The sequence below is a fragment of the Populus alba genome, chromosome 18 (assembly GCF_005239225.2).
Source record: "Populus alba chromosome 18, ASM523922v2, whole genome shotgun sequence".
Taxonomy (NCBI): domain Eukaryota; kingdom Viridiplantae; phylum Streptophyta; class Magnoliopsida; order Malpighiales; family Salicaceae; genus Populus; species Populus alba.
In genome coordinates, this window is record NC_133301.1 from 8,996,359 (window position 1) to 9,019,435 (window position 23,077).

Here is a 23,077-nt window from a genome sequence, read left to right on the forward strand (position 1 = left end):
ATTCTACAGTGGCTTCGTTACATGTTAATTGTAAGGAAATTTACTAGGGATGCTGATGGTTATCCGTGATTTGGAGTTTTTTATATTTATGTTTTATTTTATTATTTATAAAATAAAAAATTTAAATATTTATACATTATTTATTGATTTTAAGATATTTAATGTATATCTATTATTTATTAATCAATAAAAAAATAAAATATTTAATATATATATATATATATTAAGGTATGTATATATCATATTGTATTAAAAAATTTTAAATATTTTATAAATATATTTATATAATATAAATATATATTTTATGTTAAGTTTTTCAAATTAGACTTGATAATATTTATATTTTATTTTTTGGGTTAAAAAAATAACTATTTATTCAGATTAAATCAAGTAAATATTTATCAGATTCAAATTAAATTATTATCCTGGAAATGAGGGAAAAGTGAAGTGGAGTGCGATACAGATATGGAGATGCCTTGAGGAACGGGATTTCATATTTCAAGAAAAATGCAAAGTCACTGTCAATTGATTGAGTGTTCGATCATTCAGGAGATGGTAGTAAATGGGATCCATCTTGTCCGCCCGCTCCCCAAGACAACATCAAAATTTGAGATCATTCAAATTCAAGCTTTGTATTAAAAGATGTTGTATTATTTTTTTAAAATATTTTTTATTTAAAAATATATTAAAATAATATATATTTTTATTTTATAAAAATTATTTTTAATAATAACGCATTAAAATAATTTTAAAACATTAAAAAAATATTAATTTTAAAATAAATAAAATTTTTTTAAAATTTAATTTTTTTTTAAAATACTTTTAAAATATAAAAACAAACAAAGCTTGAAATTACAACATATATGGATCGGCTTCCTAAAAATCTTTGTTTTTTCAGCCTAGAGTTGTTTAACACTATATCTAAGAAGTGTTTTGAAATTATAGTAATAATATATTTTTAAAGTATTTTTTATTATAAAAATATATTAAAATAATATTTTTTATTTTTAAAAATTATTTTAAACACCAATATATTAAAATGATTTAAAAAATTAAAAAATATATTAATTTTAAAAAAAATAAAAAATAAAATTTTTTTGAAAATACCTTTCAACTGCATTACCAAACAAGTCCTAAAAAAAAAAAAAAAACTTTTTTGAGCAATTGCCTGACCGAATCTTTTTAAACGACCTCATCTTTTTTAAACAGAAGAAGAAGACGAACCTGCGTATTTCATCATATCAAATAAACCAATTGATTCTCAAGGGACAACAAATTGTTTATCAGACCCATTTTTAAGAACCTAGGATTTGAATCATTTTCCATCAAAGTAGGTCCAAATAAAAATGAAGCAACAGACTCAAAACATAAATATTTGAAAGGGACATCAAACTACATTAGACCACCGGGAAGGGGGCCTCTTCCTAAAAATTCAAAGACTCAATCCGAGGTCTAGTTGAGTAGTTTAGTCTCAAAACCACCAGATTAGATCAAAGACTGATTATTTGTTTTTGTAAGAGAAAAAATCTTATTAGAGAGTAAGTTGTATTATAATCACTTACTTGGTTGCAAGTTTTTTTTGTGTAAGCTTCTATGTTAGGTTTTGGTTTTAATCATATGAAAAAGTCCATTTAGGTTTCGAACTTAAAGTCATCTAGGTTTTAGTCTGGATTTCATGAAAATATCACGTAGGTTTCAATCTTTATCCTCTTAAAAAAATATCGATTAAGTTTCATCCTGGAGTCTATTTGGTTTTGTGTTAATTTTTATGGTTATAGTTTGAAAAAAATTATTTTTAAAAAAGTATTTTTGATTGAAGTTTGTTTAGTAGTTATATATGTTTGGATAAAATTGTGGTTGAAATTGAGGTTGAATAAAAAGTAATTTAATATGCTTGGTTAAACTTGCTTTTCAAATTAAGGTTATAAAATAACTTAATATATATATATATATATATATATATATATGATGCTTTTTAATTTAAATATGGTAGATTTAACTATTATTATTACATCATTAACTAAATAATATTTTATATCAAGTATTTTTTAATATTCCATTAACTTATCTACAATTTCATCATGTTTAAAATTCATCTGATAAGGACTATAGTTTTCATGTTTTTTTGAAGCGTGCAACAAAATCAAGTAAAATGTCATCAGAAACAAAATTAGAATTACGATCAAATACCACTGCTACATCATCATGTGATGTTCTTCTAATTTATGTAGTGTTATTAAATAATATTAAACACTAGTTTTTCGAGTAAAACACAATTTTTAAAAAATTAATTTTTTTACCTGGTCGGGCGTGGTCCAATAAATATTGTTTACGTGAACAGTGCCAGGTGAAATTCACCTGGCACTGTTGCTTCTCGCGTTGCCAAGTGAATTATAATTCACCTAGCATGGGCACTGTTCACTTCAAGAAATGAACAGTGCCCAGGTGAATTACATGAGAAGCATCTCTTAGTTGCTGTGTGCGAAACGGTGGTTTGAGAAAAAAAAAATTATGGGTTCCACCAAACATTAAATTGCTTTTTTCATATTACCAAATGCTTAGTTTACGCGGTTTGCTTTAAAAGATAAACCTACCGCGTAAACAAACACCTTCTTAGCCTATACATTACTAGAAATTGATTAAAACCAATGGAATTATCGACAATATTTTTTTGTTGATAATTTGCGATAATATTTACTGACGGGTATAAATCCCTTAGTAATTATGTCGGTATATACCGATAGAATAATCTTGCTTGTATATATTGACTGAATTAAAGGCGGAATATATAGAATTTTGAAGGACAAAAAACAATTGGATGACGTGGAAGTTTTTGTTGGCGATTTTACCGATGAAATTACCGAGGGATTCAAACCGGGATCTCCGTACAGTGACATGACTCATTCACCGTCAGAATTGCCAACGAAATATATTATTCATTGTTGTACTTAATATACAAGGTTTATAAAATGTGAATGAGTACTCCTATTTCATTGTCTTTACTAAGCATGAGTCCTGAAAAAAACGGTTAAGTGATGCAACGAGTATTTGTCAATGGATATGTGTTTTATACTAAAAAATAAGGGTATGAAAGAAAGACATATAACAATGGTGTTTGTGTTAAGGGATCGACTTGTAGTAAGTTTGAAATTGACTACTATGGTAAATTAAAAGAGGTTGTCGAATTGTAATATCATAGTGAGCATAATAGAGTGTTTTTATTCCAATGCTATTGGTATGACACTATGACACGATCAAAAGATTGATGTCTTCTTCCAAGTGTAAGAGTATCGAAGTAATAAATAATCCGACAAGACTAGGATCGAACCACAGGAAAGTGAACTATATAAATTACAAATAATATATATATTTAATAAAATAAAGAGTTTGTGAGAATTTTATGGGCTATTGATGTAAGGATTAAACAATGATAAAACAATTGTCAATGTTAGAGGATCCACTAATAGTATTAAAAAAAAATATAGTATAAACTCTTTTTATTAATCAACTAGAAACCACACACAATGGAGGTTTCAATCGGATTATTTATCCTTAATAGTTCATTATAAATTTTTAACATGATTATATTAATTATCTTATTTTAGTAACACCATACTTTTAAATATTGTCAGGAATTCATGATGATAACTTATGTTAACAACAAATCAAGTTCTTTTCATAGCACAGGTGTAGGTTATACCATACAATTGGGCTATGAAAGTGCTAAGCATTTGTTGTATCAAGTGTTATACAACAGAAATCTAGATTAACCATTTAACAAACAAGGTATTAAGAATTAATAAGATAAAAATGATAAGATATGTTAATAACAAGTTGTTTAGGATATAAGCATTAAAGTTCATATTGAGTTTATATTATATTTATTCTTACATCATTAGTGTAATCTTTTCACCTTAACATAACAAACTTAGCTAAACATAATAAAGAAGAGAAACATAAATAAACAAGATAAGAATACAAATAAGATACAAGTTAACTAAGTAAAGGAAAGAAAATGAAAAGCATAAACAAGATATTAATGAAAGCAAAACTTAAGCATTACAAAAATATAAAGAGAGAAATAAAAAGCATGATCTTGATTTGAACAACTAAGATGCCTAAATGAAAGGCAAATTCCTCTTTTTATAGGTCAAAATTTGGAACTATTGATTTGATAACTAATTGTTGAGTGGATGGCCACATCTTGACTCAATGACAATCCTTATCTTCTTATCTGAACAAAACGTCATTGATAACGTCCGAATTTGAACCAATTTTACTCTTAATAGTTCTAAGAAATTGTCTCAGTTTTTCAGGAAAAAAATTGAGGTCATTTAGATTTCTAGAACTCGAGATATGGGTTGAACACTAAACAATGTCTAGGCTGCAGAACAAATTCAGACTTCTCCGTTGTTGTTATAATTTGGACTTGAAAACAGCTTTTTTAAATCTTGGATTCCACATGAAAATTTTAGGCCTATGTCTTAACTTTCTATCAATATAAAACAGACCTAATTCCACTCAAATTTTTAAAAAAACTAATTTAAAACAACCCTGAAAATTTAGCCCTAAATTACTTTGAAATATTTCGTGTTCTTACCTAAAAAGTCTAAGACCTCTAGTAAACTAGATGACCATAGCACACAATTTCTAAGGCCTCTAATGAACAATATGGCAAGTGGCAAACCAATTAATCATATTAAATACAAATTTTAAAAACAAATGATAAACCAGATAACCACACCAGATACAATATCTCTAAGACAAATAGTATATACTAGATGATTTTCTCCTTTGTACACCTGCATGAGCTTGAAAATTCTCTTTTTCACATATGCAAAAGTGTGCAAGAGTTGTACCTATCTTGTTTCTTACATCAAGATTTGAGTTACCTCATCCTTGTACCCATATTTGAATTCTTACCATCTAGGACAAACAAACAAGACAATTATTTTAAATACTTCATGCTGTCACTCTTAACATCACGTGGCTTGAACTATCCAGAACACCAAACTTCATATACTTTGAAAAGTTTGACCTCCTCGCTCTATTTCTAAACGGCTAGCTAGTCATATTTTTCTAGTATTTCCTTTCATCTTTACAACTTGATGCAATATTCTTTCTACTTTGTTCATACCTCTGATTATTTTCATATTGGTTGCACCCCACACAACACTTTACCTAAAAGAGTTAGATAATATCCTTACAAAAGACTTGAGATTTTTATACTTTGTAATCTAACCGTATGAGTATTCAGTTGTGTGTTTGTGAACTCGTGTTAGATTTCAATCTTAATCCTGTGAAAAAGACCATGTAGGATTCGAACTTGAGCCCATGAATCATGGATCAAACATTTAGCATCCACGTCCAACACTGCTAACTTTGAGAGGTGAAAGAAAAGCTTCCACCAATCCTAATGAAGATTGCTCTCAAAGAACTGCCAGGAAAATTCGTCAAAAGAGAGATGCCAGAAATTTCACACAAAAAAATCACCTCAACTATATATAGAAAATAGAGAGATATGCCGAAAAAATTTACAAAGATGTCTCTCTTTACAGGTTACAAGAAAAAAACACCCTTAATTTATCTTGAAAAATGCAAATGCCACCCCAGTGTGAAAACGAGCATGTGTTTGTGAACAAGGGGCGCATGTAGCCCAGGAGATGGGAAGGGTGGGGGGAGTAACAAAGCTGTACAGTGAGCTATACAAAACGGTATGTGATGCTGTGTAAATTACTTGGTCAATACCTCCACTTGGGTGCTATATAAGCTTATCTTGATTTCCATTTGTGTCAGAAGGGCTTGGAGTACGTGGTCTTCCTTGAGGAGGTTGTGGCGGAGCTGCAAGGGCATAAGTCAGTCTTGATGAAGAATTCTCAATGAGACCTGCAACTCCTGCTGCGGCCGACTGGGCACTTGAAGGAAGGAAAAGATCATGTTTCTGGTCTTTATAAGCACTCCAAACCTGCAAAATGGACAGAACCACCAGCAATATTTTTATCTCACCAAAAAGTACCGGCTTAAAGACATCATGCACTAAATTTAATTGCAGGGGCAGCTAAATTGCATCTCTTCATGAATAAAATGCACCATAATGATCAAGAAAGTTTGGGATAATGAATGATTGAAATCTTATGAACAAGAAACTAAAAGTTCAGTATCCACAAACCAAGAGATACAACGCAAAAATAAAGGAACTGGGAAAAAAAAAAAACCATGTTAGTACTTACATCAGAAGCATTTAATATCTCACGCACTTTATTGCAGTGTGCTCCTTCTGTTGCAAAAGCATGCAAAACCTAGACCAAGATAAGTCATATCACAAAATTTTAGAAATCAAAGGAAAAGGCATGAAACAACCTCGCAAGTATGAAAAGAAAAGGCTCTCTTTCATAGATATTTCCATAATTATATCTGCAAAGGTTTACAATATCCAGCTGGGTCTTTTCATGTGACCCAACTTCTATTCTTTTGTAATGAAGCAACCATATTTTGAAGTAGGACTATAGAGATTTAGAACATCTAAACAGAATCCAAAAATACATGGGTGTTATTTAGTAAATGACATAGGAGATTCCATAAAATTAATTGGCAAGTATTGAGATGAAAAATAATAATTTAGAAGAACATCAACCAAAAAGCATTCCAGGAGGACAGGAGAAAATAAGAATTATGATCATGAACATTTTAACCTCAATTGCTAGCACTCTGCCAATAGATGCTTCAGATTCATTCCACTTCATCTGAGAGCACAGTCCATTTCTCCCCCCAGCCCTCCAGTCAAGAAGCCCAAGAAGTACATCAACAAGACCAACCCTGAATTATTAAAACAATTTATTCTGACATCAGAAAGATATTTTTGGAACTTCTATATAATCAGTGAGGCATTTTATAAAAGTTCAGTATCTGCAAAAGTAAGTCTTGATCCAACTACCAATGTTGAAACCAATTCTTTTCCCCAAATTTTAGAAGACTCATATGATAATTGCATCTCAAAAAATATGTTGTCATCAGCCTTTTAACTTTACAAGGGGGAGGGGGATTGAAAGCCAAAGTTCAAAGTCCTTACTCCTCTCTTTAGTAATTATTCTTTTTTCATATATTTTGGAATAAATTTGATGTCTTCACATTGCATCCTGAAATTAGATCCAACAAGATGTCTAATTCTGGAGTCATCTTTTCTACACTGCACAGGCTTACAAGTGAATTCTGAAACCATGGAACACAAAACTATTTCTAAATTCAACAGCTGCACAATAATAGAAATTGTGGTTTATGCTGTTCACAATTTTACTATAATTCACAAGCATGAAACACACAAGCACATATCTGCCAAGGTTTGGATCTCACCCCAGTGGAAACAAGGAAAGATTATGGATTGATTAACAGATCTTATAGCACCAGTTAAAAAGAAAAGGGAGAACAGAAATTTACTTAAGTCCTTGTGCAACCAGAGCGTCCCGGGCACGATTCCCAGCAGCTACAACACGTTTTAATGTCTCAAGAGCAAGTATGCTTCCACCTTGCCATCCTATAGCTTTCATCAAAAGTGGGACAACCTGAATACCGAATATTAACAGAGTAAACAGGGATCCGGAAAAGGTAATTATAATGGAGCAGTAACATATTGAGACGCGAACAAAAATGAGACATACATGTACATGCACAAGCTCAGATAACCACAAATAAGTGCAAAACGCATAAATATGCCAGCACAACTTATCAGGCACACCAAGCCAGGGGGGAAATAGGCATTGAACAGAATAATACTAGTATGAAAGTGGAAACAGAAATGCTAAACATCCATTAGGATTTGCACAACACTAAACTCCAAAATTCCCAAAGCCTTTAAACATGGGGAAAAAATCCACATACACATGAATGTGGGACATAAATAAGGAATTTTGAATTTTGAGCCTGTTTGGTCCAAGCTGTAGCTATTGTGTTGTGATTGTCTTGTGAGATTAAATATATTAAATTATTTGGTAATAAATTTTGCATCGTGCTTGGACTAAAATCACTTAACTGTTTGATAATCTATTATTAAGAGGGGAAAAAAACCCATTAATGATGGAACTCAATTTTAAAATCTTTTAAGAAATAAAAATAGGTTACATGGAAATGCAAATTCTTTCATCGACAAAAAAATATAAGGAAAAAAAAAAGAAACAAGAATGATATAATTATGATTTTTTAAATAAATAGAAATACTATATAATTGAATTAAGGTATGTGCACTGTATAGTATATTTGTGAGTAAGATTTTTTTAAAGGTTATTTGTATCTTTAAATAAAATAAGAGAGACTTCCATCCAAACAAGCATCACTTCCAAAGCTTTTTTAAAGTGAAAGTCAATACGTCTTTAAGTGGAACCACCTTCTACTTCTAATGGTCAAGCAATAAAGTATTAAAATCCCTATCAAACACTTATTTGGCCCTTTTGATTGCTTTGCTTATAGTAAAAGCTATGGCAACAAGAGGCCAAACAAGTTCTTCATTTGTTGTTCAAGATGCAGTAACTTTGATGATTAAACTAGAGAATTTTTTGGAATTTATTATCATTAAAGATAATATTTATCAGGATTCTTAATTCCTAGATGGTCTGGGTAACTATGGTTCTTGGTGTCTATATAATATCCAGATTTTGTGTATAACTAGCAGACCATACAACGAGTCAAGGGATAGTTGAGAATTGTTTATTCTATCTGCTTCCGACCCTCATCTATAGAGCTTTTCTTTATGTTTTTCTGCCCTCTTCTATAGGGTTTTCTACCTCTTATTCAGTTGGGTTTTCTGCCTCTAATTCAGTTATCCCTCTCCTATAGGGAATTCTTCAATCTTTTATCTCCATTCTTAACTTGATCTACATCATGCACTTTCAGAATAGGGGGGAAATAATGAGCAACACAAAATTGGCATCTCAATATTTCAGGAATTTTAATCAGTGATAGAGTGCTGCTAAACTGCACATTCAGCAGACCTTAGCAAGACAAGGACTTGCACTACAAGAATCAGTTTTATACCAGAAGCATTTAATCAATGTCTGTGTGCTTAGCCAAAGAAAGAGAAGAGCGAACCAAATGATTTGCCTCAAGAAACCAACTTAATTTAACCTATCTGAAGACAAGAATATAACACTCAACTGCACATTAAGCACACCATAGCATGACAAGGACTTGCACTATGAGAATCAGTTTTATAAGCATTAAACCAATGCTGTGTGTTAGCTAAAGAAAGAAGAAAGAACTAATGATTTTCCTCAAGAAACCAACTTTATTAACATCAGAAAAGAGAATATTATAAAATGTACCTGAGGAGTTCCTACACTAGTTGCTGCCATAGCTTCAGCACAAGTTGTACTTGCTGCAAGTTGATGAAGAACACGCAAACAACTGAGGCGCACTCGTTCTTGAAGAGTTTGAGCGGGCGGACTTGATCCGTCATCAGATTCATGTGCTTTGTCTGCATAGTTGTCATTTTTCACCTCATCCGATGCCATTGTTTCTCTTCTTCCTTCATATGCCACAGCAGCCACAAGTTTTGGCACATATCCCAGATATCCAACATGATCAGCAAGTGCAGGGTGCACTCGCAGTAGTGAAACCAAAGCAGCAGAAAGAAGCAAAGGAAGCTCGGGATCAACAGTTTGTGTGTCGTAATGAGTGGCAGCAATGGATGACAAATATTGATCAAGTAACCCTTCCAAGAATCTCTTAGGATTTCTAAGAGGGAATTTGGGATCCTTCAAGAACAGCCTGACATAGATTCCACCAACCTGCATGACCATGAAACTGTGAATTTCCCGCAGAATATGTAGTCAGTATAATATGGAGATGGCATCTATCACATGGTACCTGTGGCTCATCTCTCATTTCTTGCTGTCCCGAAGCCTGCTCAGGTACATCCCAATCAACAAGACGACCTTTCATCTGCTCACGGTACAAGTCTGATGCCATAGTAGCAATTTGTGCAGACAAAGATGATGCCATTGCTGGTGTCCATACAAGCTCTGGAGTCTCTGTCGTCTGCTCTAAAGCAGATACAACTGCCTCACCAGGGCCATCCCTGATAACTGCAACAAGGCCATCTGGAAGAAACCTTGCCAGTGTTATAGCAACTCTAGGCCCATGCATTGGCTGCCCAACAAGCTTCCCCAATAAGGAAGCTGCTGCTGCTCTCTGTTGCAAGGGAATATCTTCTGCACACCATAATTTATATAATCAATGAAATGTGACTTCAAAATAAACAAACAAGTGGGTGTAAGAAAAAAACCATTACTTTGCAAAGGCAACAGAAGTTCAAGAATGTACACCACTCCACCATGTTTGGCAGCTGCCCAAGCAAGTTCTGGAGTGCTTGCCAAAGCATATAGAACATGAAGAGCCCCTTCACGGCAACTTGGAGCATAGTGTAGCATTTCTAGTAAGAGAAGAAGGCTAGATCCATCTGCAACCATAGCCTCCAAGCAAGGAGCATATGTTGTCAAAAGAGACAGCACAGCCAGGCAAAGTTGAGGGATATTGCTTTTTGATGCAATAGGAACAGAAAAGCACCCAAAGAGAGGAAATAGCTTCTCTTTGGAAGAGAATATAGACGCCAAATTTGGATAACTTGTCAGTAAGTTCTGTCAGTTAAGAGAGAGTCAGGCACATATGATTAATAACAACCATAACATAAAAGTCAATTATGTACCTTTAGTGAAGTCAATCCAAATTGAAAGTTCTTAACCAGATCCAATTCTCCTTTATCTGTAGATTTTCCATCAGAGACTGCCATTGAATCATCAGTTACAAGTTGTCCATTCACTAATACATCTGAAGTATCACTTATAATCTCAGATGTTTGAGGGGATGAGCTGCTCGGATTAAGAATATTCTGAACATCCGAATCTATAGAAAATGGATTATTCACTAGAAAAGATATGAAATCAATTAGAGCAACACAGAATGCTTCTGGTTCACTGATCTCAAAGTCTGGCTGATCATTATAAACTCTCAAGTAAACATTGCCAACAAATAGTTCTTTGGACAGTGCCTCGTATAAAAAGGCATGTGAATCTTTCATGTCGTATGAACCATCAGGACCTTGGCTTGCACGTTGCTGATCCACAAATTTCAGCAGCTCTGCCCGAGTTGTAGAGTTCCAGATAATCTAAATCACAGAGGTTTAATAAATAAATAAATATTGATCATAGAAAACAGAATAAGAAAAAAAAACTTCACCCGAAACTACAACAAAAAAAAAAAACAGTAAACAAGCTAGTATATGCTACATATTAAACATGAATTTAACTTTGAAGCATTGTTTAGGCCATTAATTAACAGTAATCTTTCATATTATCATCTCATCAGAATCACCCTTGACTCCACAGGGCCTTTGTGACCTGGCATGATGAATGGAGGCAAACTGATGGGAGGAAGAAAATCATTAGCAATCAATTAAAACCATTTACTACTAAAACTCTGCTGCCTTGATTTGATAATTGGTAGCAACTCATATGTGGGAATAGGGAGATGCAAGATACAAAGGATTCAAATCCCGACAGCGAAATAACTAGTTACACATGCAATTCCGTTGTAGAAATGAAAAGGCAGGTATTGCAGATATAAAATGTTCTTCTAGATACAACAAAAAAGTTCTGGTATTTTCATCCTTCTAATTAAATCACAATAATTATCTCTCTCCAGGAAAAAGATAAATATCACCATGACACGAAGTCATGAATAGACACAAAGAAAACCCTAAAAGTTGGATTATAAATCATCTTTGTGTTGCATCTTTCATTATTCTATAGCATAACTCCTCTCCATGATACCAAACAAAGAACTATGATAAATGTTGATGACAAGGAGGTAGGGGATTGAAAAATGCTGTAAATTGGTTGGTAAACAAGTTGAAACCAAACAGCAACCAAACCTCAATCCCAAAAAAGTTGAAGCCAAAGCAAGATCTCAACAAATTAAAATAACAAAATTCCCAAGTCATCAAATAAAAGATATAAATAATAATGCCTAAATATTCTTTAGAACATTCATAACTCTGAACATTTCTTTTCCTTAAAAATTGACACCAATTACCTCTGGAGACTCCAAGTTTGTATTTAATTTGATCAATAAGTCTTTTGGCAATTGATCTTTCAGCATGCTTGCGAGCTTAGGAGTTAGCAAAGCTCTAAGGGCATCAGCAGCAGTTGCATTATAAGGCGTTGAGCTCCCTTCTGTGCACAAACCACTAAGCCTTGACAAAGCCTGGGATGCTCTCACAGCATGCATATTTTTTGCAATTTGAACACTAGAACCTACACCAAGTGACTCTGTCTTATCAGAGTCCTCGGCAGTTGAGTCATACTGAAGCAACAATGGAAAAAGGTACCTAAAAAGAAACCAATTTGACATATAAGAATGTATACTTTAACATTTCAATGTTTAAAATGAATACATTAGTGGCATGAACAGTAAAAGCCATATCACCCCTCATTCAGTTTTTATTTTTCTTTTTGGTTGACTGAAAAATAAACCCTCAATTCAGTTAAAGAGACAGGGAATTGGCCATCTGCTATCAGGATCTATCTTATTAGCTTGACAGTCTCCTTTAAATCCCTCTTACAAAAACAAGTCTAGTTCCATCCTTCTTTTTTTCAACCCCACAATTTTTAATGCATAGTGACAACTAGAATCAGGTTCATCATGCAGCACAGTGATCAGATGACTTTGATGATTATTATGTAGATGAAAAATTGTATAGTAACTTATCATCTGATACAAAAACTAGAAACAAGAGAGTTCCACCACAGAGTTCTAAAAGAATGTTGGAAGTGGATTTGGTAACAACAAATGGAGAAATTTAATCAAGTGAAGCAAGGAATTCAGCATGTAGAACCAAATTATACATCATTATAATCCATAAAGGTTTTTTTTTTTTTTTTTTTTTTGGGGGGGGGGGGGGGTTAGGTCAAAAGATAGTGAAAATTGAAAGCAAAAATAGTGATATTGCCATTTAATTAGTATGACATGGAAAACAACCTTCCTCGGGTGCTCATCAAGGATGCATGATTAAAAAAATGGAATGATCAATGCACATTCACAAGCACGAAAATCAAGAGAAGGGATGAATAAAGTAAAACTAAAATCAGATAGTATAGCTCAAGAAATTTATATATTAAAGGGTGCCGGTGAGTGAAACCAAAATATCCAGCCGAGTTGCAGAAGTGTAAGGTGTATGTGTGTATATATATATATATATATACATGAAAAGTGAAGCAATAGTTCAGAAAAATGAAGGAGATGACTTACCAAAGCACACCAGCCCTTAACAAGGCATCCTGTAATTCAGAGGACACAGAAACATGGGCAATAGTCTGGAGTGCAGCATCCACAGCTTCAGGTACAAGCTCAAGTTCAGTGCAGTGCACAATATCCTCTACTAGTCCAGAAAATTGAAGCATCTCAGCTCTGGCACTCTCAAACCGACTCAAGACAGAAAAGGTCCGCATCACATTTGTAACAATAATAGCAGATGGTTCACTTGCAGGAGTAGTTGGCTGAACTACAAACATGCAACGGCAGAGAAGAGTTGCAACAAGTTGTATCCCACCATCCCTTACAAGCTCCTCACCATTTAATGAAGAGGAAGCACACCTAAATATCCAGTAGTAGTAGAAAGAAGTAATGCTAGTCAAAATCTCTTCGTAAGTCTATTAAAAGCAATTCAAGAAACAGTTAAAAATGCAACTGGGATATTTACGTCAGCCAAATAAGCTCTGATGCTGCAACAAGTAAAGGAGCTCTATCAGCAGAAAGGAAATTGTTATCATCTTGGTCCACTGTAACAGCATTAAGCAACATGGGGTAGCCAGCATATTTAAAAGGCTCCAGCACATCTCCATATCGTCTGTATAAAATACACTGTCCCTTCAATAAAAGTAGTAATCTCCAAGGCTGAGGACCTTGCAACCCTTGCATTGTGGCCTATAAACAGTAAAATAAGTCAAAGCTAATTGGCAGACTAAACAGTGAGCTGTGATTGAACTGGTCGCCAAATAGCAGGGAAAACACTGGAACAAAGCAGCGTAAGATGTGTGAAACATTCATATCAAGTTGCAAATTTCGGTGTACATGTGTGTGCAGACTAACTTAAACATTAAAATAAAAAACCCTTCAGAAAAAATAAGGAAAAACAAAGCAAAGACACAAAAATGAATGATTTTGATCTTATGATTTAAAGATTTTAGTACAAATATAAATATTATAGGGAATCAACTCTTCAGTTGCTAAGTACTAGAACATGAAATATTCAGTTTGTTCATATAACATCAGTAATCTAAAGGGTGCAATATTCACATTGTACAGTCATGCATAATAAAGTATTTTCTAGTTACAGTATACCTGAAGTCGCTCATAAGCTTTTTGCACAGCAAGAAACTTCTCCCTCCCCTCAGGATTTTTGTCAGGATGGTATTTCATTGCTAGTTTCCTATATTGCCTCTTGAGCTTTTCTTCATCAATGTTCTCAATCTGCTTTGTTATGTTAGTTGTGTCCTCAGAAGAATACTTCCTTTCGGCTTCATCATTCGATACATCTTCCAGGGATATCTCTAATATTCTGCAAGCTTCCTCTTCTGAAAGATCCATAGGTCTTCGTGTTAACTCTTCACGCCACATTACCAGTAATGACTGCAAAAACTCAACATGTTCAACAATTGGCCAATTCGGAAAGCGAATCTCATCACAGAGGTTCCGAAGGTAATAACGGTGACACCACATTTCATCCCTTAACTCTGGGTACGTCACTGGTGGCATTGGAGCATAGTCGTATAAAGAATGACAGTGCTGTGACAATTTATGGGGAAAATCACCAAGATGTTGCAAAACCTGTAGAAGAAAAGTACAGGATAAATGCAAGTTTTAAAATGTCCTCCATAAAGGTAGCCAACTGGAGACCTTGAAATCAACAAAAAAGCAATGAGCTACACACTGTATTTGCCTCATTTGGAGTTTTAAAAATACCTGACGGATCAAATTTTCAGCACGCATTTTGTGAGTCCAGACAATCTCTGGTGTATCAGAATCAGAAACCATTGCTGCTGCAAATGCAGATGGACCACTACGCTCCAGTACATACAGCAAGGATTCGGGTAAAAGCCCACCCAACACACTGCGTTTTGCAAGAGGCAATGACGAGGAAACTGCAGCTTCTTCCCCACCATGGAATGCTTGATGGACATGAGTCGCATAAAAGAGTTGTGCGATGGAGAGGAGATTGGATCCAGGGTATGCCAGGCAAAAATAAAATGCACCAGTGCTGTAAAGACGTACCATTGCCTTGGGATTTCTGGTAACGATGGCCTTCAGCAAAGCTGCAGCAGCCTCCACAATACTCGGTTCCCCAGAAAGCATAGCCTTTATTCAGGAAAAAAAAAAACATAGGTTTGGATATTACAATTCACTCAAGCAGTAGCTAATGCAAGAGGCAATGCTTTCACTGATGAACATAAAATATCCATGGACATAAGATAAAATGGTATAGAAGTTTGGTTTATATTTGCTTTTTTCCTTTTCCTTTTTCTTTCCAGTGTGTCAAGACATAAACTCAAAGTACTACTTACTCCCTCTTCCATGCTTGGCACAGTGCCTGCAACAAGACTAAATGCCCACTGTACCGTGCTTATAAAATGAAAACCGACATCAATTAACTTAGAAACATAAACCTTTAAATCAAATCTCAGGATAAAGGTATATTTATTGAAAATTTAACTGTTGAAGATAGAAAGAATGGGAAAAAAGACAAATGACCTCTTTGTTTTTTATCATACACATGCATCTCTAAAACGTGTTCCCCTAGCCTAAAGACTTAGAAACTAAAAAAACAAGCATGCCAATCCAATCAAATATTCTCAGTATTAAAAACCCTTCAAATGCATCAAAGATGGTAGGCTATACCAACAAGAACTCAACATTCAGGAATGAAAAGATTGCTCTGAAAATTACCTGTGCAATATGAGGAAGGCAGCGGGGACTAGACAAGATCCGCTTAACCCTTGGGGTTGGAGTAACTATTTCTCCAGCATCATCTAGATCTGAATGAGCAGATACCATGAAATGTAATATGGATAATGCTGCATCCCCTACCTGGATACAGTATCCACCAATTATCAGGTAACAATAAGAATATAATATGTGAGGAAAAACATATGCCAAGTGGGAATTGATGGAAAGCAAACAAAGGGAAAAATATGCAAAATCTTTTTTATGCATGAATGTTGCATATACATGTCATGACCAAGAGAAACAAAAAACGGATCAGGTAAAATCAGTGTAATGCAAGCAGCAGTTATCTAGCTTCCCTTCATATGCACCCTAATCAAAAATAGGGATGGTAATTCAGCACCACAGGCTATATTTCATAAATGCAACAAAATCTGTCAGTTTTAAATGATTGCGATACTCATTTGTAAGCACCAAATTTACTAAAACATGCACACCTGCGCCCTCAATTAAGCCCTCAAAATTGTCATTACAAAACAAATAATTTCAAATGCTATTTTACAACTAACACAAAGAAACTGAGCAATTAGGGGTTAAATGCATGGAAAAATTTGACCAAATAAGTACTCAACAGCCAAACAAGAAAGCAACAGAGAACAGTGTTCATTTTAACATTGAGGTAGAAACAAAAGCAAAACAACAGCAACCACAATGAAGATCCCCATCAATCCCACACCGGAAATGACACCTACCTGAAATGACGTGAGAACAGGAACACGAGTAGCTAATACCCAACGAAGTTCACGGATATCACGCAATTTCTTCCACTCTAACATACCAGATGCCCAGCACTTAGTTGACCAATCAATGTCTTTCTTCGACCAGCACCTTCTAATAGCATCCTTCTCCAAGGGTCCAATTTTTGAACCATCGTTGTCAATAAACATCCATTCTTTAAGTGGCTCCATGAAAGCGGTAGCAGCTAATAAATTAGATTGTAAAGGAATAGAAGTCCTTTCTGAAGCTTCATGAACCACTGTCAGAAGATCAACAGCCAAAACACACCCCCCAACCAAAACACAAGCCTCCACATTAGATAAAACCTTCATTAAAACCTGCACATGTATTAGATATAGATAACCAATTATTTTTTGGATAAATGTCAGTCTCAGATTCTGCCCCTGCCCCCGCCCTTCTCAAAGAGGAAACAAAATTATCTCAACACCGAAAACCAAACAAACATGGAAGCATAAGCAGTCATCCCAAGTTGATCCAATGATAGTTATTGGTACTAAAACATCTGAGGAACATAGATGACAAGATGAACTAGCAAATAGCATTACCTAAACTCATGCAACTTAACAAATACAAAAATCAATCATAATATACCTTTAGAAGAAGAAGAAGACGGTGCCTCAAAGCTCTGTCATCTGTTCTATCCAAGAGAACTGTAATATGGGCAGTACCCTCAAAAGAACCTATAGTACTGAAATGCTGCTCATAGACAATTGCCATTGCTCTTGCACAAAGCTCCCTAACCGAAGAGCCTCCCCCTCCCCCAAAACCATCTAATCTTCCCATATCACACCAATCATCAGATGCACCCAATTCATCAGGAACAGTGCCATCTACTGTAAGTCCTATGTCTGCATCACATAAGAACCGATGGTAGAGTGCCCTAAAGAAAGCTATTGGATCACGCAGTGGAAAATCCTGGGCCCTGCCATTGCTGCTACTGTCAAGCAGCAAACGCAGATAATATTGCCCTACACAAACTTCTTTGGACAAACTAGGATAACTGACAGAAAACTCAGTATAGTTCCAAGATATCTGTGGTGTGCTATCTTGCCCAGCCATCACATCTGATGTCACACCTCCTGGAATAATATCCTCAGATCGCGCCTTCTCAGCATCTAGTTTATTAACCTCAGCCTTCAACGCCTCCCTCAGCTCTTGCCTTGTGCGCTCATTCCAGATTAAATCAGCACGATTATGATCGAGACTAAAAGCTCGCCAAAATTCATGCCAATTACAAAGCAGCCGACCAGAACCCACAGCTGTATTCTTCACAACAACCTGTGCAGGAGCTGGAAGGTCTGTATTCTGAACACCAGGCCCACATGCATCAGAGTCAACTGAATTTGAGGCATTTGGTTCTGATTCCTCGTGCATATTGGTCATCCGTGCATCTGCTGAAGCAATGATAGGTGAATGATCATTTTGTGGATATCCTGTAGAGGCAACATCATTAGACAAATTTTCAATGGCATGAGCAGCTGATGACTGTCCAGAATTTGCATCTAGAGAAGATTTTTTATAGTTATCTGATCCTCTTAAAGCTCCAGCATTTATCTGCCTCACGGGATCACCAACTTCATAATTATTAACAGGAGGCAAGGAATGCTCTTCAGAGGCAATTCCTCTCCCAGCACGACCTTTCCTCTGCTGAAGTAAACGCCTCTGTCTTCTACTGATCAATGTTCCTTCTCGATTGTCTTCTTCAAGTTGAGCTCCATCAGATCGTGTGTGCAGATAAGCAACATGGCCAGGAGGCAAAACTCTAGATAATAGATCCAGAGCTGGTTGATAGGAATCTGCCCAAAGAGCCACAAGCTGTCGACTAACTTCACGTCGCTCACCTGCAGGACTGAAAAATGCATGTGATAAGTGCCTCAGTAAAGCACCATCACGTAAAGCAGCATCACGCATAGACTCTGCTGCAATTGCATCCTCTTCTGCAATTGTGCGCATGATCACAGCAACTATTTCCCTTACACTTTCAGCAGGATGCCCAAACAACGAAAATAAGCGTCGGCGCAAACCAGCTACTTGGCGCAACAATTCAACAAAAACTGTGTATTGAGTAGTTTCACCATGTGGTTCGCATATCATGGCCTCGAGAACTTCAACAACAGCCATTGACAGTAGAGGTGATATAGACATAGGTTTCAATCTGTTGACGAGGATGACAACATAACCATTATGAGCAAACAAAACAGATTTTGCATGCATTATAGTGGCATGTTTCTCTCCTTTAGAATCTGCTAATAAACTTGCATCTCCAGTGCCACCACCAATGAGAGCTGTGACCAGCCCTGCAGCTTCAGCAGCAACGCCCTCAGAACCATTTCTAAGTAAACCCATTATTCTTCCAACAGCAGCAGGAAAAGACATCACATGTGCAGCTGCACTTCTTGAAGCCAATAATCTACGTAAACAAGCAATGAAACCCATCACTGTTGCAGCTGCTTTAGAAGAAGGTGGAGGCAACGGAGGAGACTCTGGAGGAAGATTTGGTGTAGCTGGAAGCATTGTGATCAAGGCCATCAAAGTTACCTCAGGCACATCAATGTTAATAGGAACACCACTATATGGAATACAAGCATTGAACTCCCTTATTCTACGCCACAATTTAGCTCTTGAACCAGGAATTGAACCACCTTCAGCTACAGCATCTTTAGCAGCTGCAGCTAAGTGTTTCAAATGCAAGGATGTACTTTCCACATCAGCAATTTGACGTTGTGACCCTGATAGTAAATGGACCCTCCCACAAGGTGGATCAATACGATGACCAGGCATTGTCAGCCTTGGTAATACAGTTACTGGGCGCTGTCCCTGCACAAGTATACTCAAAAGATCAACCACAGCACCACATTAAACTTTCCTGTTGAATGCACATCCCACTGATAAGCTTGAAAGTTTATCAAATTGGAATCATGCATATAAACTTTTACACTAAGTAACCTATCCACATCCAACAGGAACAGATACCTACTTCTGTTTGTAACACATCCCGAACTGCAGCTAGTAAGCTATCCCGAGACGTGCTTGCATAGACCTGTAGCCATGAAACACACATTAGGAACTTTCCACCAAGAGCACATAAAATTTCAAAAGGAAGCCAAGCGATGCTCACATGGATGGGGCAACCATCATTGAACTCAATGGCAAACATTTGGGGCTCCTCAGCAAATCGTACAAGGGAACTTACAGCGGGCAAAGGACGAACAATAACAACCTGAATGCATCTAATGAAGATACTCAGCATTTGATACAATTCTATCAAGTATGCCATATTTTTATACCACCATGCACATGCACTTAAGTAAATGTGAAATAAAACCATTCATTTGGTGCAAATTGTTAACAGCTGATGCACAAGACCAACCTTAATGGATGTACAAATTATCAGCATTGCCCACAACACCTCACTCAAATTGTAGTTAAAAATTTTCATCAACTTACTTCATAGTTATCATGGCGCCTTTCAACAAGTGAACCCTTTGTTAAAATGAGTTGGCGAGAGACAGCATCACCATGCTCTCCAAGTCCCCCTTTTGGACCAACTCCCAAACTCAATCCAGGAACATTTAAAGTTCCATGAGCAGCAGAACGCAACCTTGTCACAGACCAATGCCCAAATGGGGTCTCCTTTTCTCCAATTGCTTCTTTTGCTATAATTTGAAAATAAAGAGACATAGATAAATTAAGAGAAACAACAAAGAAAAAACAGATGAAGAAATCATAGACATGAAAAAATGGTAGTGGTATATTTTTAATAATGAAATACCCCTTCGATGTAAATACTCTTCTGCACTCAGGGATTGAGAACTGTCCACAGATAGTGAGACCCCAACCATGGACTTGGCAGTTTTAGTCTGCAAAAGCACACTCAATAAATGATCTCTGGTGTATTTCGCATCTTAAAGAGAGGGAAGCTATGGAGCAAAAGGGAACTTCACACAAGACACTGAAGCACTAAAAATACATATAAGAATGAAATCATAAACTATTGTTCATACCAAGTTTGAAATAATTGCAGCATTCGTGGTTCCTGAAGCAGCTTGGAAAGCTTTGGATTTTCTGCCATATGATGGGCAGAGAACAAAACCTCCATGATCACCACCTTTATTTCCATATGCATCAGCAAGAAGCATGATAGCTGGCGAACTCATGTCTCTAAAATCTAAACACCAGCGAAGGTCTCCAGATTTTAACTCAATCAGCTCAACTCCAACACAAGTAATTTTCATTTTCTGCATTTGAACAAAGAATAAAATATCCATATATTAAATCATAAAATTTCACAAACTAGCATATCAAAATTAGAAACTTGAGAACTCTAGATGAATATTTTGCTAGAAATCATATAAAGTAATCTTACATGAGTAGTAGCTAAATACATACATGTGTGTGTGTGGGTGTGTGTGGTTGCGTGTGGTTGCTCAATCAAAATTGACGGAAAGAAAAGAGTGACTTACGAAAAGAACCCAGTCTTTAGGCTTTCTCCTGAGATGCAAAACCGGGAATTCAGCAACAGGAGCACGCCTATTCCATCGAATCCGATGCAGCTCAGTCAGAATGCTAGCTCTAAACTTAGACGAAAACTTAATCGCCTTGAATTTACCTTTACCATCAGTCCTCACACTCAAATTAAACTCACTAGAATTCTCATCTCTTCCAATAATTGGCAAAGCGCTCTCGAAATCAGCGCCAGCGTCGTAAGAATTAGTTACGGAGAGCGTGTTCGGGTCCAAGGTGATAATCGAAACATTAGAAATACAAAGAATCCTCTTGTACCGCCCACGCCACGAATGTTTTACCACCAGGTAGCGTGCAAGGTACTCAGGCTCTTCTTGAAGAGGAGGGGTAGAGATGGAAGAAGAAGAAGAAGAAGAAGAAGAAGATGCGGATTCCATAACCGGACGGTTGCGATCGTGACGAGTGACGGATTGTTGTTGTTCTAGATAGTAGAGCGTGTGAGCGCGAGGGACATTGTTAGAGCGGAGAAAGAAGAATAGCCCCACGCCGGCTTCGGTGTGAGACCGGGACTGATTCGCACCCAGTTTAAGGCCGTGATTGCCGATTCGATTTTCCGATTGGATCGATCACCGATACTTTCACTGTACCTAACAAGAATTCTATTACCATGGAAACTTTTGTTAATTTAAATCAGCTTTAGAATTTGAGGTTAGATCTCAAATTCTCAAAGGTGATTGAAGGATTTTTTAAAAAACAAAATTATTTTTGACAGCTAGGAGGAAGATGACGAGAAAGGAAGAAATGGAGCTCGTGCTTTGATATTGTTTTGGAGAAACCTTATCTAGTCCCTTATCTATATGGTTTTTATCATTTGGGTACCAATTCAAAACCTATTATCAATTAGGTCGCCAATATTTTATATCTTATTCAATTGAAAAAGGATTTTCAATTTATAAACAAACTTTTCACACCAAAATTTCTTAAATCATGTTTAACATTATAGTAGTGATTGTTTTTTCAAGTATTTTTTACTTAAAAATGCATTGAAATAATATTTTTTTATTTTTAAAAATTTATTTTTAACATCAAAACGATCTAAAAACATTAAAAATAAATTAATTTGAAGAAAAAAATAAATAAATAAAATTAAATATTTATAAAATACTTTTAAAACACAAAAATAAACAAGCTCTTAGAAATAGTGATTAATAATAATGTGTAGATAGGTTTTGAAAATTATAAATAATTTATCTTCTATGAAAATAAGTATATGATTTTATGATAATCTTAAATTTTATTAGTATAACATTATTCCTAATTTTCAATTAATAATGTTTGGTAACTCTTCATTTAACATTTTTTTTTTTATAAAAATAAAGTACTTAATGTAGTTTTGTGGAATTTATTTAAAATATTGATACTAGACTGAAAATGTTAAGTGACATTATCAGGACCTAACTGGTAAAAGGACTTTAGTTTGCGACTCAATTTTGAATAGGTATACAGATTAGATACCAAATTTTAGGTGTTACCTTTTCTTTTCGTCATCTTTACTGTTAAGACTTGAGACTAAAGAGGTCTTTTTTTCTTTTGGGTAAAATTTTAGGCTAGAATTCCCTGTAGCTTGGAATTATATTTTAAACAGTATTTTATTACAAATTTAAGAATTTTTTTATTTAACATTATTTTTTTTATTTTTAAAATTATTTTGAAGTTAAGAATAATTTTTAAAAAATAAAAATATTATTTTTATATATTTTCAAGTGAAATTTATTTTAAAAAATAATAATATTCTAAAGAAAACTAAAAGTTAGAATAAGAAGATATACTT

At 35.1% G+C, this 23,077-nt stretch overlaps 1 protein-coding gene across 1 annotated transcript; it reads right to left on the reverse strand.

The window, feature by feature from the left end:
* Nucleotides 1-5,474: 5,474 nt before the first annotated feature.
* LOC118054206 (dnaJ homolog subfamily C GRV2) lies at nt 5,475-22,037 on the reverse strand. Its single transcript, XM_073406233.1, has 22 exons — nt 21,246-22,037; nt 20,787-21,020; nt 20,555-20,642; nt 20,230-20,438; nt 19,901-20,002; nt 19,760-19,822; nt 17,374-19,599; nt 16,733-17,099; nt 15,988-16,124; nt 15,007-15,399; nt 14,386-14,871; nt 13,745-13,968; nt 13,294-13,638; nt 12,079-12,373; nt 10,694-11,152; nt 10,280-10,625; nt 9,856-10,199; nt 9,312-9,776; nt 7,435-7,559; nt 6,693-6,816; nt 6,231-6,299; nt 5,475-5,965 (listed from the first exon to the last, which is right to left on the reverse strand). The coding sequence occupies exons 1-22, from the start codon at nt 21,681-21,683 to the stop codon at nt 5,762-5,764; spliced, it is 7,743 nt and encodes a 2,580-aa protein (XP_073262334.1). The 5' UTR covers nt 21,684-22,037; the 3' UTR covers nt 5,475-5,761.
* Between the last annotated feature and the right edge of the window lie 1,040 nt (nt 22,038-23,077).